The sequence below is a fragment of the Aspergillus stella-maris genome (genome assembly GCF_047715825.1).
Source record: "Aspergillus stella-maris strain CBS 113639 unplaced genomic scaffold BDV14scaffold_3, whole genome shotgun sequence".
Classification (NCBI taxonomy): domain Eukaryota; kingdom Fungi; phylum Ascomycota; class Eurotiomycetes; order Eurotiales; family Aspergillaceae; genus Aspergillus; species Aspergillus stella-maris.
In genome coordinates, this window is record NW_027396797.1 from 75,175 (window position 1) to 90,354 (window position 15,180).

General features: G+C 50.6%; 7 protein-coding genes across 7 annotated transcripts; 5 read left to right on the forward strand and 2 right to left on the reverse strand.

The window, feature by feature from the left end:
• Positions 1-569: 569 nt before the first annotated feature.
• On the reverse strand, positions 570-1,337 carry BDV14DRAFT_195346 (uncharacterized protein; the record flags this gene model as incomplete). Its single annotated transcript, XM_073772164.1, has 3 exons — positions 570-1,047; positions 1,127-1,143; positions 1,206-1,337. The coding sequence occupies 3 exons, from the start codon at positions 1,335-1,337 to the stop codon at positions 570-572; spliced, it is 627 nt and encodes a 208-aa protein (XP_073632780.1).
• A 1,261-nt stretch (positions 1,338-2,598) lies between these two features.
• BDV14DRAFT_195347 (uncharacterized protein) lies at positions 2,599-4,644 on the forward strand (the record flags this gene model as incomplete). Its single annotated transcript, XM_073772165.1, has 5 exons — positions 2,599-2,645; positions 2,722-3,639; positions 3,690-3,761; positions 3,811-4,386; positions 4,452-4,644. The coding sequence occupies 5 exons, from the start codon at positions 2,599-2,601 to the stop codon at positions 4,642-4,644; spliced, it is 1,806 nt and encodes a 601-aa protein (XP_073632781.1).
• A 665-nt stretch (positions 4,645-5,309) lies between these two features.
• On the forward strand, positions 5,310-6,448 carry BDV14DRAFT_209013 (uncharacterized protein; the record flags this gene model as incomplete). Its single annotated transcript, XM_073775547.1, has 4 exons — positions 5,310-5,409; positions 5,487-5,597; positions 5,666-5,997; positions 6,063-6,448. The coding sequence occupies 4 exons, from the start codon at positions 5,310-5,312 to the stop codon at positions 6,396-6,398; spliced, it is 879 nt and encodes a 292-aa protein (XP_073632782.1). The 3' UTR covers positions 6,399-6,448.
• A 169-nt stretch (positions 6,449-6,617) lies between these two features.
• Positions 6,618-7,058, reverse strand: BDV14DRAFT_195349 (uncharacterized protein; the record flags this gene model as incomplete). Its single annotated transcript, XM_073772166.1, has 1 exon — positions 6,618-7,058. One exon carries the CDS (start codon positions 7,056-7,058, stop codon positions 6,618-6,620), a length of 441 nt encoding a protein of 146 aa, XP_073632783.1.
• Positions 7,059-8,877: 1,819 nt separating this feature from the next.
• Positions 8,878-9,289, forward strand: BDV14DRAFT_195350 (uncharacterized protein; the record flags this gene model as incomplete). Its single annotated transcript, XM_073772167.1, has 3 exons — positions 8,878-9,030; positions 9,100-9,114; positions 9,215-9,289. 3 exons carry the CDS (start codon positions 8,878-8,880, stop codon positions 9,287-9,289), a joined length of 243 nt encoding a protein of 80 aa, XP_073632784.1.
• A 1,624-nt stretch (positions 9,290-10,913) lies between these two features.
• Positions 10,914-12,140, forward strand: BDV14DRAFT_195351 (uncharacterized protein; the record flags this gene model as incomplete). Its single annotated transcript, XM_073772168.1, has 1 exon — positions 10,914-12,140. The coding sequence occupies one exon, from the start codon at positions 10,914-10,916 to the stop codon at positions 12,138-12,140; it is 1,227 nt and encodes a 408-aa protein (XP_073632785.1).
• A 1,733-nt stretch (positions 12,141-13,873) lies between these two features.
• BDV14DRAFT_163715 (uncharacterized protein) lies at positions 13,874-14,788 on the forward strand. Its single transcript, XM_073767085.1, has one exon. The coding sequence runs from the start codon at positions 14,090-14,092 to the stop codon at positions 14,339-14,341; it is 252 nt and encodes an 83-aa protein (XP_073632786.1). The 5' UTR covers positions 13,874-14,089; the 3' UTR covers positions 14,342-14,788.
• Positions 14,789-15,180: the final 392 nt, after the last annotated feature.

The following is a 15,180-nucleotide window of genomic DNA, read 5'->3' on the forward strand; positions in this document are numbered from 1 at the left end:
CATTGGAAGACAGTAAATAGTAGGCTTCAAGCTTTCTTCGAATACGCACGTCTTCGCTTGTTATACAAGGTCTCAACGCCCAGTTTAATCGCATCAAACATCATCTGAAGAACAAGGGGAATGTCAAATCTAACATATACCCCTGCAACCCACAATGCAATCCGAAGGAAACAAGCCCACCTGAAGAGCCCAAATTTCCTCAAACACAAGGTCCCGTACGTGAGTAAAGGGCTAATGACCACAGTGAATTCTGGGTGTTTACGCGCGTACTTATGCCACCGCTGGTCGCCGTCATCGCAGCCAGAAGACCTGCACGAGTGCCAGCCCAATCGATCAAATATAAAATTCTTTACCGCGAGTAAAAAAGCCAATGCCATACTCTCAATAAACCCGTGGACAATGTCCATGCCTTCAGTGATGGGACTGGATGCAACAACGGTGCCAGATCCTGTGGGCGAATCTGAGACAAAAACAGGACTCGGCCCGTTGGATTGCGGCTTTCGAGGTGTACCAGCAGACCCTTCGTCTGACGGTTTCCCTATATACGACCCACAAACATGACACTCGTCCTATTTTGCGTGGAGTTGCTGGAGCTCATTTTCGTCAGACTCGAGCTGGTGATAGCTTGCCTGGGAATCACCATCGTCACTGCATCCTGTGATAGGAGTCGACCGACCGAATCCATACAAGGAGCTAAAAGTACTACGTTCAGTCGTGGTCTTGTCCTGAAGGCCTCCGAGATGACCATCACGTCGGATGGGATCCATGAGTGGGGGGACACTGCTCATGTCATGCTGAACGCCATCCGGATACATTGCCTCTGAGCGACCCGGCTCCCTAGTTGAGGTGTCATGGATAATCCAGCGTAAAAACGCCCAAACCATTGCTAGTCCATCGGTAGTCGTTAAGCCGATAATTGCCGTGGACCAGAAATGGCCGTCATCCCTCAGTGCGTGGAACTGTACCGCATCCTGACTTGCAACAAGGCCAAGCATTAGGTTAAAATGGTCATCTCCGTCATTCTTTGTGCGTGCTAGTTGGGTAGTTCTTGCCAGGGTAGAATAAAGTGAGCATCAGTCAGCAACAGAAGGTCATCTATAAGCAAGCATCAGGGCAGAATACTTACGCATAGCCATGAGGCAGCTGTTTGTGTCGGGCTGCGGAAAGCCATAGGGCCAACCTGGCATACCTGTCGAATAGCATACCACGAGTCCAATATTCCAGAACTTGGTACCGTAGCTCACGACTTCTGGAATTTTCGTTTGCAGGACCCACAGGATGCTGGGTCCGGGGTCTCGAGTGTTTTTGAAATGGCGGGCGAATATTGGGAGCGTCATCCCTTTCAGCCGTAAGGGCTCCTGGTAGAAGACGGCTGAGTCTCCAGCTTTTTCAGCCGTCGCCTGTCTGTTGTCCGGTGTCTGTGGGGAGCTGCAGACCGAGATTGCCTTGCAAGATCCGTGCTATTCCATCCATGGACATGTCGCCGTTAGTTCCCATGTCTACAACCTCAACCTCATTGCAGTGGACATAGCTTGGCTCGGATGCATTTACCCAAATAGGGATCATTCTCATATCGTCTACGAGGTGCAATGGTGCCTGAAGGCCTTGTACCTAGACACTCGTCGAGAACGGAGTCGTGTAATGCATCAAGAGGGAGAATTTTAGACACCGGCTTCCTCTCATCGGCCGATATGGTGACGCCGAAGTCGTTAGGATGGGACATTTTGATGTGCAAAGGTGACGGTCGTGGCCGCAGATCGTCCTAGCTGGGTAGTGTGGAAGTGTTGTTGGTCGTGGTTAAGATAGGTCGAGGATATGTAGGGAAGAATGGGGTTACTTTCGGATTGCAGGGCCAGACGGCCGTCTGATTTGCATGTTACGTGACGATTGAGCGAGCATCCCGAGCCTGCCATACCATCCTCACCTCTTGGATGTTTTGGTTGGTTTGTCCGTGGCCTACGAGATAGGTCTGTTGCGGATGTGACTCCGTGACCCCACCAAATATATTACGTGAAAGGATTTTCTGGGCCAGATTTCTTTGTAGCCCATGACGTCTTCCCCGACGGCGGCGAGAATATATATCCGTTGTGACGAACAGAATAGGAAGGTACCTCGGACGTCAGGACAAGGCCACACCAACACGGACATTCAGCCTACGCATTGGATCAGCTTCTACAGCAAGCATTCTGACTGAGATTGAGCCAACAGAGGTGGTGGTGATTCCAAGTCTATACCCAGGGTACTCCAAGTCCCGTGATAGTCACGTGGGTTCGCACGGAGTCACATGACATGTACCGCATATGCGCGCGTCCTCCACCTGAATACCCTCCGTGGAATGACAGAAGACCCCAGACTGCGAAAAAACGGCGTACAGACTAATAAAGATCTTATCCAACACCCTGACTATGGGCCCTGTGACCGAACGTTCTATTTTGGTCTGACGGCGTCGATTGCGTCGACACCACCGGTGCCCGTCCCAGAACCCACCTTGGCTTTCTCCCTTGTTCAATTGGAATCAGCAGACTTGCCCGTGGAAAGTGAGCTTTCAGATACTCAATTACCTCTATGCCTGTACAGAATTTGTTGCCGTGATCAAAAATGCCACCAAAACGCGTCGCAATAGCCTGCAAATTCTGCCGCAGCCGGTAAGTTGTTGATGGGACATCCATGTATAGGGGATGTGCGAAATACGGGACGAAATGCTGACGAGACTATAATTAGAAAGCGGAAGTGCGACGGCAAACAGCCAATATGCACAGCTTGTCAGAACCTCGAGAGGGAATGTGTATATGAGGAAACGGACAGGGTTGATCCCGCAAAACGCCTCGAAAACATCGAGTCCTTACTGCAGGCTCATACAGATGCAATTGCGGAGTTGTCAAAGAGCCTCGCACGGGAAACGGTAGACTCCAGCCCTGCACCAAGGTGGTCTACCCGCGAGAACAACCGGCCATATAGCCATCGCCGTGACCCATCAGATGGCCCGAGGAACAGTTTTCCTTTCGACCCAGCCGTGGATCACGCTCCCGAGCCTGTATCAACACCGACAGATAATTCAACTTTACCCTTGTTCAATATTCCCTTTGGTCACCGGGCGACTACGAGTAGTCTCCTAGTCCTTCCTCAGGTACGCATGATGGTAGGGGAGTTTCCACAAGACACGTTCTTCCGACTTGAAGCACGTCGGCCACCGCTAGCTGATCCACTAGTTAATATACCCCCGGTTATGGATCGAATCATTTCGGATGATTTGCTGGAACGGTTCTTTGAATTGGTGTATCCGTACCATTCGCTGTTTGAGCGGGAGGAGTTTATGGAACTATATCAACGGGTCATAGATCGGGGCCTACAGGAGAATGCAGAGACTGCATTGGTTTTGGCTGTTCTTGCCCTGGGTGCCATTGCCTCTGAGCCAAAGCCAGCAGGCGAGATCAAGGAAGACGACATGGCCGGCTTTGAATACTACAACGCCGCGTCGAGGATACTTGTAGCTGCCTGGGCACAGTCGTTTGGCGGTAATATCATGCTCACCCAAGGACTTGTCTTGTCTGCTTTATATCTGCTCTACTTGATGAGACCACTCCAAGCTTGGCGCCTCATTCACATGGCCTCGACCAGCATCCAGCAAACACTAATCGGGTATGATAAACACCCGTGGAATTGTTGGATAGCACTAATTGTTGATCAAGGTCCGAGAAATTGAGCGAGTCTCAGCAGGAAAGCATTACCCGGGTCTGCTGGTCCTGCTTCCTTATTGAGTGGTTGGCAGCCTTATTTCAATTCGCACTTTGCCTTGCTAACCTTGATTAGTGATAACCTGGCAGAGTTCGACCACCCTCGAAGTGGGATCGAGCCTTTGGTTGACAAGCTTCCATTTCCCAGCTGCAGCCCTCCACACCTGGATCTGCAACGGTATCTTGCCAACTTGTCCATTCGATGTCTTCTGAACCGCATCCATCACTGCCTCTACTTTTCAAACGATACGCCCATCGCAGCATCGTCACCAATGACGCCACAAAGTCATCCTCTATCTCCGTCCCATCACAACCCAAATCCGTCTCTAACACGAATATGCTCAGAACTTAATCATCAGCTGGAGAATTGGTATGCTATGCTACCGGATGCAATCAGACCATTGCTTGACCCGCAGTCCTCCAACGGCGTGCATTCGCTCCTACTTCAACTGCGATACTGGTCGGCGAAACAATTTATTTATCGGCCGTATGTCATCTACCTTTTGTCAAAGCCGAGTAACGAGACCTTATCCCAGGATACCTTCAGGGCTTGCCAGATATGCCTTCACGCCTGTCGACGGTACATATATACCTGCGCTGACTTTTTATCGACGAACTCGCCTTCGGCGTATACGTATATGGGTGCGCAGTGGTAAGTCATTCGCACTGCCAAACCTCTTCCGCTTCTAGGATTTGTACTAACACGCTGTCACACAGCTGCCTTGGATCGATTCTCGTCCTTACCCTGGCGAGATCATGCCCTGCATTAGAGCACTTTGTCTCCGACATTGACGAGCTTCAAAGTTTGGCTATTCAGTCACTGGGTTTATGGAGTAGTCCCGGGTCAAGCGTGCAGTGCGCCTATGAGATAGCCATTTCTGTTCGCACAAAGTTGCGCTTACGGACTTGATGACAATAGCCTGAGAAAAGTGGAAACAGATTAGTGAGGGCGATATATCCATCTGAAGGTCGTCCCGATAATGCTATGCAGTATTTGGTCCTCTATGATTTGAAATATACTGCGACCGAGAACGCCCATTGCAGTAATCCAAGTGAAGAAAGAGCCTTTACCGCCAACCGGACCTTCGGAAAGTATACCCATTGCGCCAAAAACCTTTTAAGGCGGCTTCGTCGGCCCGCCTACAGCGCGCATATGCACCATAAATGTAATTGTGGAACTCGATGCAGACGCAGGTCTGCTTTAGTGGGGAAGGAACCTGGTCGTTCTGCACCACTCATCGGATCCCGATATACTCCACCAGCCAGATGGCGTATGCTTCACCCGCAGCACTTATCCCCGTTCCACAACGCTGCATCTCCTTGTTGACCTTCGGGCCGCTAATCCCGTTGCAAAGTCCGCGTGCTGCAGCATGATATGAAGATTCGAGAATAGCTTACTACGAGGGTATGTCACGCGGGTGCTCCTGCCATATTCTCCGCCCCACGGGGATTCCGGGTACAAAGCGTTGCGCACGTCGGACTTTGATCTGAGACTCCCATATTCTTCAATCTCTCAGCTACCGAAAAGCCCCTACTACAACCTAGTCGCATTCATCACTTTTTGTCACAGACATAATGGGCTCCATCCCTCCTCAACAAGCAATTGCCGCCGCACCTGGACCGGCTCAAACCAACACCAATGATCTGTTCAATTTGCGGGAACGAACAATTATTAGTATGTCTACGAAGCAACCTAGCATGGTCCCCTTGCCACAACTATCCAGCAAAATTGGAAGGCTAACTATGAATAAGTCACCGGCGGTGTCGGTTTCCTAGGTCTCGAAGTCGCCAGAGCCGTCCTCGAATGCGGCGGTGACGTTATATGCGTTGACTGCGTCGAGAAGCCAAATCCAGAGAAATGGGGTGCGTACCGTTAACCCACCTCACCAAAACATCGCGTTGAAAGGATACCCGTAACTAACACTCCACAGAAGCAACCCAAGAACTAGCAACCTCCTGCGGCGCCAAAGTATGGTACTACGCCTGCGACATCTCCGACCCTGAACACACGCAGTCCGTCTTCGACACAGCCGCCGCCCAAGCACGATACCCCCTCCGCGGTCTAGTCGCCTGCGCGGGCATAAGTCCGCTGGGCCCATCGATTGACTTTTCCATACCCGAGGTAAAGCGCGTCATCGACGTGAATACTATCGGCACGCTTGTTTGCGCGCAGGCTGCGGGGAGAATTATCCAGAAGCAGCCGGCGGATTTATCGGCTAGCATGGTGTTTATCGCGAGTATGAGTGGTTATGTTGTCAATAAGGTATTTATCCTTCTTCCAACCTCGCTGAGAGCACTGAAATGGTTCATACTAACACGTATCTGCAGGGTCTCTGCTCAACCGCCTACAGCACCTCAAAAGCAGCAGTACACCAAATGGCGCGCAACCTCGCATCCGAATGGGGTATCTCGAATCCAACGAGTTCGTGGACGGGGCCTTCTATTCGCGTGAACTCCATCAGCCCGGGGTACATCAAGACGCGCATGACGGAGCCCCTGCTCGCCGATGAAACGCAGAAGGGTCTTATGGTTGGCGGGAGTATGCTTGGGCGGGTCTCGACGCCTGATGAATATCGCGGCCCAGTGGTGTTCTTGTTAAGTGAGGCTAGTAGTTTTATGACCGGTGGTGATTTGTTGGTTGATGGGGGTCATACGAGGTGGTGAGCATGTGCTGGTCGTGCTAGACTGCAAATCCCGATAGATCGAGTGTGTACTTGAAATTAGCATACAAGAATCGATGATAAACTCGTCATGTGTGTCGCTGAGCTAGGTCCTTGCTCGGGCAGGGGCATCTGCTTCACTGATTGCACCTACCGTCAGCTCAGATGGTAAGCATGCTTACCCGCCCCGGTACTCGGAGTACATGTACTACAATGGGTCCCATTAGATAGCAACATACGAGTCAATAGCCAAGTTATTCAGCGCCTTATCACTCGCCAGCTCCTCGCGGTACTCACGACCACCCATCCATTCCGCCAACTGATACCAGTAGCTGTTCATGCCAAAGGGCATCGCCGTCGTGAATTCCCAGTACTCGGGGTACCAACCCCCAGATTCCCAATCAATGAAACCAGCCAAATGACCATCACTGTCGACAAGGATATTGCGGGCCTTGAGGTCGCCGTGTATCAACTTGGCAACGTACGGGCGCTCCTGGAGTCTCTTCGCGATCGAAAGGGTCTTTTCGTACTCCTCGGATGACTGAAAACTGTGCAATGAAGACGGTGCAAAAAGGTGCCTGTAGAACGATTCATGGCCTTGGAACGGACCCATGAGGTACCCGCGTACTTCGCAGCGCTGTCCCAATAGGCGAACAGACGACATTCTCGCTTCGGGGTTCCCACTGGCGCATAGCGTGAATACAACCCTTCAGTTCAAAAACCCAGGGTTCCTCGTCTTCAATCTCCAGTCGGTCCGACGAGTTTGTCCGACGAGTTTATCATCTCGACACCAGGTAAGCGCGTCATGAGTATAGAAATTCTGCGGTTCGGCGCGTTTTCTGGGATAGTGTGTTCACCACAACTGAGTGCCTTGGGAACTGGGATCCCTGCTGACCGCGCCATTTGCATAGCGATGTACTCTTCGACACTCGTTCGGTCCGTCCATTTCATTATGAGCCCGAAGGGGAGTTGAATTATGGAACCGTCGAAGTATAATTCAAACCAAGATGAATACCACTTCGCAAACTTATACAGCGCATAGTGAATCAAGGCCCAGAGTCGCAGTCTAAACTTGCAGGGGACATTCGGCACTGGTGGCGTCGTTATTTGTACTGTCGTCAGCTTTGGGGCGGGCCATGTGTAGTCTGGCCTCAGGATTGCCGGAATAATCGAGATTCCCATAACGGGCAATCAGGGTAAGGTGCAGGGATCGTTGCCTGAACCGTCAAACCTTGAGAAAATGGTTCAGGAGGCTCGCAGTCGCTGATATGTGGTAACGAGGGTTTGGGCGCTTAGACCTGGAAATGTGCTGCGGTCAACAATGAATACCTATCAGATAATCAATTTTGCGGAAGGGGTAGGTGAAACGCGTAGTGATTGGTTGGTCTTATACATCGCCCTGCAGCTTCATCCACATTACTGTCTGGAAAATTGTAGACATTCCTAATTCTTGGTCACATTCTAGTGGAGCTCCTCAATTGTCTATCCATAGAGTCTTGCGGAGACCATCGCGTCGGGTCGGATCAGGTCAACAAAACACTCAGCTACCTATCAGGTCCCAGTGTACTCGTTTTCATCTTCTAGTCCAACATCCTCACCGTCATTGATGCGAATACCAGATGAACTGCCCCCTGCCCAGTGGAACAGACGAATCGGACGCTGATGGTCTTTCTTATCACTTAACCCTTTATTGCAGGAAAAAAGGGCCCCGGGTGCAACGGATGATGCCCCTTATCACTAAGTCGAATTCGAGGGACGGCAGCGACGTGGCTACATAGATCGCGGCGAACTGCCCCCCGAGTCCCAGCAGATGCCAGATACATGGAAAGAAGACATAGAGGAGTATGCACCGGGGTACATGGAATCATCACGGCGAGGGAAAGAAGCTTTACCACAAGTCGCGACGCTTGATGACCCTGGGCCATACATCTGCTTTTGTATCGTGGGTGTAAAACGGCACATGACGTGTGGTATAGACAAAAAATATATGAGCCCAAATATCCATATTATATCAAGGAGCTGAACGACTCTATGTTTTGGGCGTGGACCAGAAACTGGAATATGCTGCCGACAACCTTACCTACCTCGAAGCTTCCCCGACCCTAGTACGCATCTCTCTAAAAGGTGAATAGCGCTTGTTTTCAATTCCTGTTACTCTCCTCTTGACTGTGAGTGGGAAACCCCTAATATGTCAACCTGAGTTAAATTCAAGAAGTATAACCCAATGTACTCTTCGTGATGTCACGACTCCTCGTCCCAAAGCCCTCGACCAGAGACATCTAATTCGCCGAGACAGAACAACGGCGACAGAGGATTGAACACGTACGAGTCGCGTAGTAACCATGTCCCTTTAGAAAGTCACCTTATAAGAGGGGTTGAGAGCCCCGATCTCCTCCTTGGTACTCTTTTGTCTGCGACGAGTTTGTCCCATCTTCTAGCGAAAGTTGAACTTGGATCTCACACACAATCGTCTTTAATATAAAATGCGTTTCTCAGCTATTCTAGCGGCGGCGACCTTTGTCCCGTATGCCCTAGCAACGACAAACATGTATTTCCTCGCCACTCCGGACCACTTTGATACCTCCGCCTGTCTTCAGTCCTGCCTTCGCGAGGAACCCGCTTGCCCAGAGAACATGGTTTGTCGCTACCGTCCTGTTGGATCATTCATCCTTGGTATTCAATTCTAACGTCACCCTAAATTACAGGATGCCCGCAAGATTGTGCGTTGGGTCCAGCCCCTCCCCCAGATCTTGCCACGAACAAGCCATCAAGGACATCCTACATGATACTAATACCAACCTACCTACTTCTCCATACTAGAACAACAAATGCTGGACCTGCTGTCTCCGCATGAACAAGGCCCAGCGCGACTCTGCCATCCAGTTTTACAAGTAGACTGACAACGACGACTACACTGACAAGGGTACGTCTACTCTTTATACCTAATTACCTCTTAACCCTACCCCTACAGCCTTTTGTTTTAATCATCACCCCACCCCCTCAGCAATATCCAGTGCTGATTCATATCTTACGACACGGTAGCAGGATGTCCCCATCCTGACCTAAACGAATACTGCTGCAGGGGCGTCTGTGCCTCAGATAGCTTTGCGGGGTGGGAGGGGCATTGTCTGCGGGGTCTTTAGTTGTGGACTTACTATGGCTCTTTCGGGGTGGTGCTCGATCTAAGAGTACATTTCCCATTTCATCCTGTGTGTTCGTAACAAAGTTTGATACAATCTATTAGAACGGCCAGTTTTATACCGTAGACTGCACGATTAATTATTCTGTTATTGAGGCAGTCTAGATTCGCAATCCATTACATCATAACCCTGCTCAATTGTTCGGCAAGCGCAATCTTGCCAAATCTGATTGATCTTGCAGTGGTAGCGACCTTGTAGGCATCCGTGAACCACAGGCGTCTGAAACAAATGGCTGGATTCATTCTCAGTGGTAATGTTATTCAGGGAAAATAAAAAAAGGCGAGATGGGGAGGGAAACGGTAAACAACAGGTAATTTTAGAAAAATCTATATACCTGCCGTTTCGGAGTATTTGACAATCACATCGACTACACAAAGACACCCAAAAGCTTAGGACAAACAAACAAGAATTCCTTGACCAGTGGCATTACGACAACACAGAACTCACATAACCCCAAAGAAAACAACCTGTGACGTTGCTCATCGCGATATGACCATATGACATAGGCGAACTAAACCTTCAGCAGCCACAGACCCAGTATTGGCAATCATTTAGCTCGGCCAGGGCCCTGCTGCAGCTAGCCACAAGGTTGGATATGGCAATCGCCATTCCTGTATAGCCTCCAGAAACCACGACCTGCGAATCAAACGCGCAATCAAGAGCAAAGTGGTCGGATGCGAGGTAAGGTCGTCCTTGTCAACTGCTAAAACTTCCGCTTCTATCTTCGATACACCTAGGTAGCCGTGTTCTGCAAGGCAATAATTACAGGGCCGCACATCAGCCCTGATCCGGTGCCTTTCTCGTTAGGCAGGTATGGTACAGTATGAGAGGCTAGCGCAGAGAATCGTACTGGCTCTTCTCTGCAACTGTACTCGAAGGGCTCACATAACGGATGTCCACAGCCAGTACATTGTTCTAGATAGGTACTTGGGTGTTGGACTTTATCATCGAACTAAAAATCCAACGGCTCTTAGCCTCGTGCACCAAACCCATGATGGACCTGTCCTAACATTAGGTCCCTAGGTACGGTGAACAGGGACTCCATGGCCCGGGGGAATTCCGGCGGGAATTCTGTATAGGGCAATCTTATCGTATTCGTTCACGCCCACAGTTTCATTCGCTGTCGCAATCTCCACACCGTTGATCAACCCTGGTTCTGGCGGGCCGTTCTATAATTGGAGATGGAGACGGAATTACTATGCGAACTTTTTTTGTTCTGATTAATGGGGTCCCTGATGTGAGTCTGGATTTTATAAACACCAATAAAGTCCTTCCAAGGACCGCTTTTTTGTCTTATAACCTCACCTCATCCCGACAAGATGCCCCTATCAATAACAGTCTCCAACCCCCGTCCAACATATACAAGCGGTTCCACAATAACAGGAACAATAGCATTTACATCATCAACACCAACAACTTTCCAAGACATCCGGATCTCATTCATCGGAGTATCAAAGTCCAAAATCTCCAAAGCCAAGGGCGCAGGTGCACCATCCGCCGCATATCGTGCCAAATGTGTCCTCGTTGAAAAGGAAAGAATATTATTTACTGCGAACGATAGTTTTTTACCACCGGGTGAATATAAGTACCCATTTGAATTTACATTCCCGGAAATCGTACAGGAGGGAAGGAAGTGGGTTGAGAAAAGCCCGTACCGGTCTGATGCGAATCAACCGCTACCGCCGTGTTTTGCGTTTGAAGGTGCTGATGAAGAGAGGAATCTTATATGCAATATCGAATACAGACTCGAAGCGCAAGTGACAAGACCAGGAAAAGGCCTCTTCACCTCACGAACACCGTTAATCAAAGAAGGGACGAAATTGGATTTCCTTCCCGAACACGCCATATCAGACGCCCACCAGAACGAAGAAATATACCGCCATCAAAAGGACCAACTCTTCAACATCCGAGGCGCCCTTCTTCTCCCCGAAAATAGAGGACGAAGTTTGAGTATGTCTGAGAGGTTCCAGGGGTGGCTTTTACCTTCTCAATTACCGCGGTTCAGTTTTACTGCGACGTTTTCGTATCCGACGCGCGTTATACGGGGTTCACCTCTCAATTGTTTTCTGGAGATAACGCCGCACATGGAGGACTCATCTGTTGTTTCAGAGCCGGAGATTATACTGCAGTCGATATACATCTACGTTATATCTAGGACCTCTGCACGGGCCGCACCGAGTCTAATGGGTTCGTTATCCGCCGAGATAGAAGGGAAGGTGGATATTTTGTCAAGCACATCGCTGCACTTGCCGGTGTCGGGCCAAATCAATTTCAGTGATATACTCGGCCCCCTGGCCCTACGACATATGGACGTCTCGTTCCGAACATTCAATATCGCACAGACCTACAGGTTGTGCGCGGACATGGTCTTTAGCTGCGCGGGAAAAAGCAATCTTTTCAAGGTGTGTGGGGAGAACTTCGAGGTCGTCGGGGAATCCCTGAAGGAGATGAAGGAAGTGAGTTTCGACAGAGACCGGGTTATTGCTGCGGAGGAGGCGTTGCCTACGTATACGTTGCTCGACCAGGGACCATTTGGTCGGTTATGACGTCTCTCTAGACCGAGCCTGTTGGTTTGTGGTACAAACAATCGCGAATGCTGCCTCAATATCAAAAGATATTCCTACCTACTCTATAACTAAGTATCACGGGCAAGAGGGGCGGTTGAGTCCAATTCCCAGTATGGAGGCAATGGCTCGCCTTGACCAGGGTCAACGTAGTGTACTAGCGGCTGTGATAGACGTGCTGCAAAGACATTGGACCGTGTTATAAACCCCCGGAGCGATGAGAATCTGAATCGGCAGTCCGCAACACTGGGAAGGAAATGCGCGATCGATGTGATGGGTCCGCCAGGGGGGTTGAAAGATAGCACCGTCTCAATTCCGTCTACGGTCGCCGTGATGGTGATAATGTCGTTGTCAACTGGTAGCGGGGTCCCTAGTGTCTGACGGTCTCCAATAACGAGGTCGAGCCGGAATTTCGTCGCCTGGTAGACGCCCACATCGGGTGCGACATAACCGTTCATGACGCCCCAGAACTCTTCAGGCCGAGTCCGATTGCAAATGTAGTACCAACTACCGCTCAGCCGGCCCGCCAGGGTGTATAGAAACAGTATGACGGAGGTATTGAGACCATGTCCCCGTCGTCAAGACCACTATTGTAGCTGTGGCGTAGAATGCTTCACGAAAGACCCTTATAAGAAGGGAATCCGCGTTCGAAGTCCGGTCGCCACATGAGCCTCACAACACGGGCTACATCCGCTGGATGGGCAGATTGATACGTCCACATCTGCGCTGAGCGACGATGAAGCTTGGTGAAATTCCACCCTCTGTCCCGGTGGGGGTATGTTTGGATGAAGTGGTAGAAAAAGTCGGCAGTTGCTCGGTCTAGAAATACCAGAGCAGTGAACTTTGATGCCCCCAGCTCGTTGTCCTCCGCACCGTTTGGGCCTTGGTATATCGCAATGTTGTAGTATGCCATTATGATGAAGTATGTAACACTATTGAATAGGAAGAATATGCCTCTGGAAAACTAGTAAAGAATTAACCCAAAGTCAGATTCAGAAGATTTCGAGACGAAGAGGGGTTACCAACTGGAGGTTGCTTGGGGAAGGAGCTGGTGTACAGGTGCAACTGATTCCCTTGAGAAACTGCCATGGCACCGGCCGTTTGAGCACGTCGTTCGCCTCAAGGTTTCCATCCCTTAATTTCCAGCTGTCCCGGTGTTTTCTCGCTATCGGCTTTTCAACGGTTATAGCCACGCTGGCCCATCCTCTTTCGCTGTATGCGACCTGCAGGTGGACATGTCAACCTTGACCCCAATTCTGCAAACTCCTCCTCGAGGAATGGGAGCTGGAACCTACCGGACTGGTCGCGGGTCTGAGTGAGAATATCACAGGGAGATCAAACAGGAGACGTGGAAGTGAGAGAAATGAAGTCGAGTGTCCTGTCTCCTCGCGATATCATGTGGTTGGCATAACACAAGGCCTCTCTCTTTCTCTCTTCTATTCATTCCCATTCCCACCCTCTTTGTCTCCCTTGTCTTTTCGGCTTATTCCTCTCTCACTGCGCTAGTTTCCTATTCCTTTTTCTTGCCGCAACACCACGACATGTGGTGGGATCAGGGAGACTCCGTCATGGAACCAGAGATAGTCAACATCATTACTCCTTTCGATTTGGAGCTTTGCTTGAACAATTGCAATCCCGCAAGCCGATGAGCTCCTCGCCTGAGATCTACCATCTTTCAGCCGTATCGGGCACAGTTTGTTGCACGCAGCGAGGTTGTCCGCACCAAGCTCCCGACGGCCGTTGAGAGTAGTCTCACTCCTGCCCGTCTACACCTGGAGAATTATCACGTTCTTCCGGCCACTGTTCTCCTTCAGTGTCTGTATGCATCCCACAATGACGCATCGCATGCCGACAACCGGATCCACCTCGAAGCAGTTGTTATGAAGGATGTGTGACATTTGATCTCTGACTGCCGGACTCTTGCGATAGACATGCAAACCGAACCCCTCCGAGACTGGTTCCGGAGTTGGTACAGCATTCAGGCCAATACTGCCTACGAGACAATAGACAAGAGGCTATTGTTTCGGTCCCAAGGCATGTTTCCATGTTTTGAATTTGACGATGCCGAGGGAATGTTGGCAACGACCCGTGATCTTGTCTACAACCGCCGTGAGGGTGTCAGGGAATCGAACGCCACCAGCATCAAGGAACCCCATCTACCGGTGAGAATCAGCCGTGAGTAAATCCCGGGTCAGCTATCGGCAACTATCCTAACTGGCTGCTATTTAGAGCAGTTGAATGCAGCCCGCGGCAATCTGAAGGCCCTGCTTCAGACAAAGCTCGTCTCAACCGCGAAAAACCTCAACACCACAGCGACTTGCGAATGCAGAGATAAGGCCTTCGCAGAATACTTCCGCGAACTTGCTCGAATGCAAGTTTTCCCTCAGGTCAACACGCTCAAGCAAACCACCATCAACGACATACTTTACAGACTCGCCCTGTTTGACACTACAAAAGTAAGGTCTCCCGAGCAGCCCGCCTGCCACAACTGCAACAGAAATTGGGCCAGTGTTGTGGCGACGGTGAGGGAGGATGTGATGACCAATTTTGACGGATTATGCTTGGACTACGTGAACGTTTCGCAGGCGCCAACCGATCTTCGACGTCCGCAACGAGATCGCCACCACGAGTATTCGGGGCGTACTGCCGAGTCACTCATGGCGAACCAACCATTTATTACAGCTGCAACGCTTGCACTGAGTACCGCCACCGCGTTGCGACGGATGGCACCAGGCGGGGTACTCTGCGCGGCACGCTACGTGGCAGGTGACACTTCGTCGCTCTCCGTAGGCCTCGACCCTGTTTCTGTGTTGCGCTTCATGATGGCGCTGGTTTCAGTTTAACTCGGCCCTATCCCATCCTTTCAATCCTGAACTATCTTCCCTGTCTCCTCGGCATGGGTCAGTGGCTGGGGCTATGCGCGCAGCGGAAGTCTTGGCATCTGGGCCCTACGATATGAATCCCATTTCCGGTTAGTCCGCGGGCTTCTTGGCCTTGGGACACCTGGAACCCTTGGTATCTT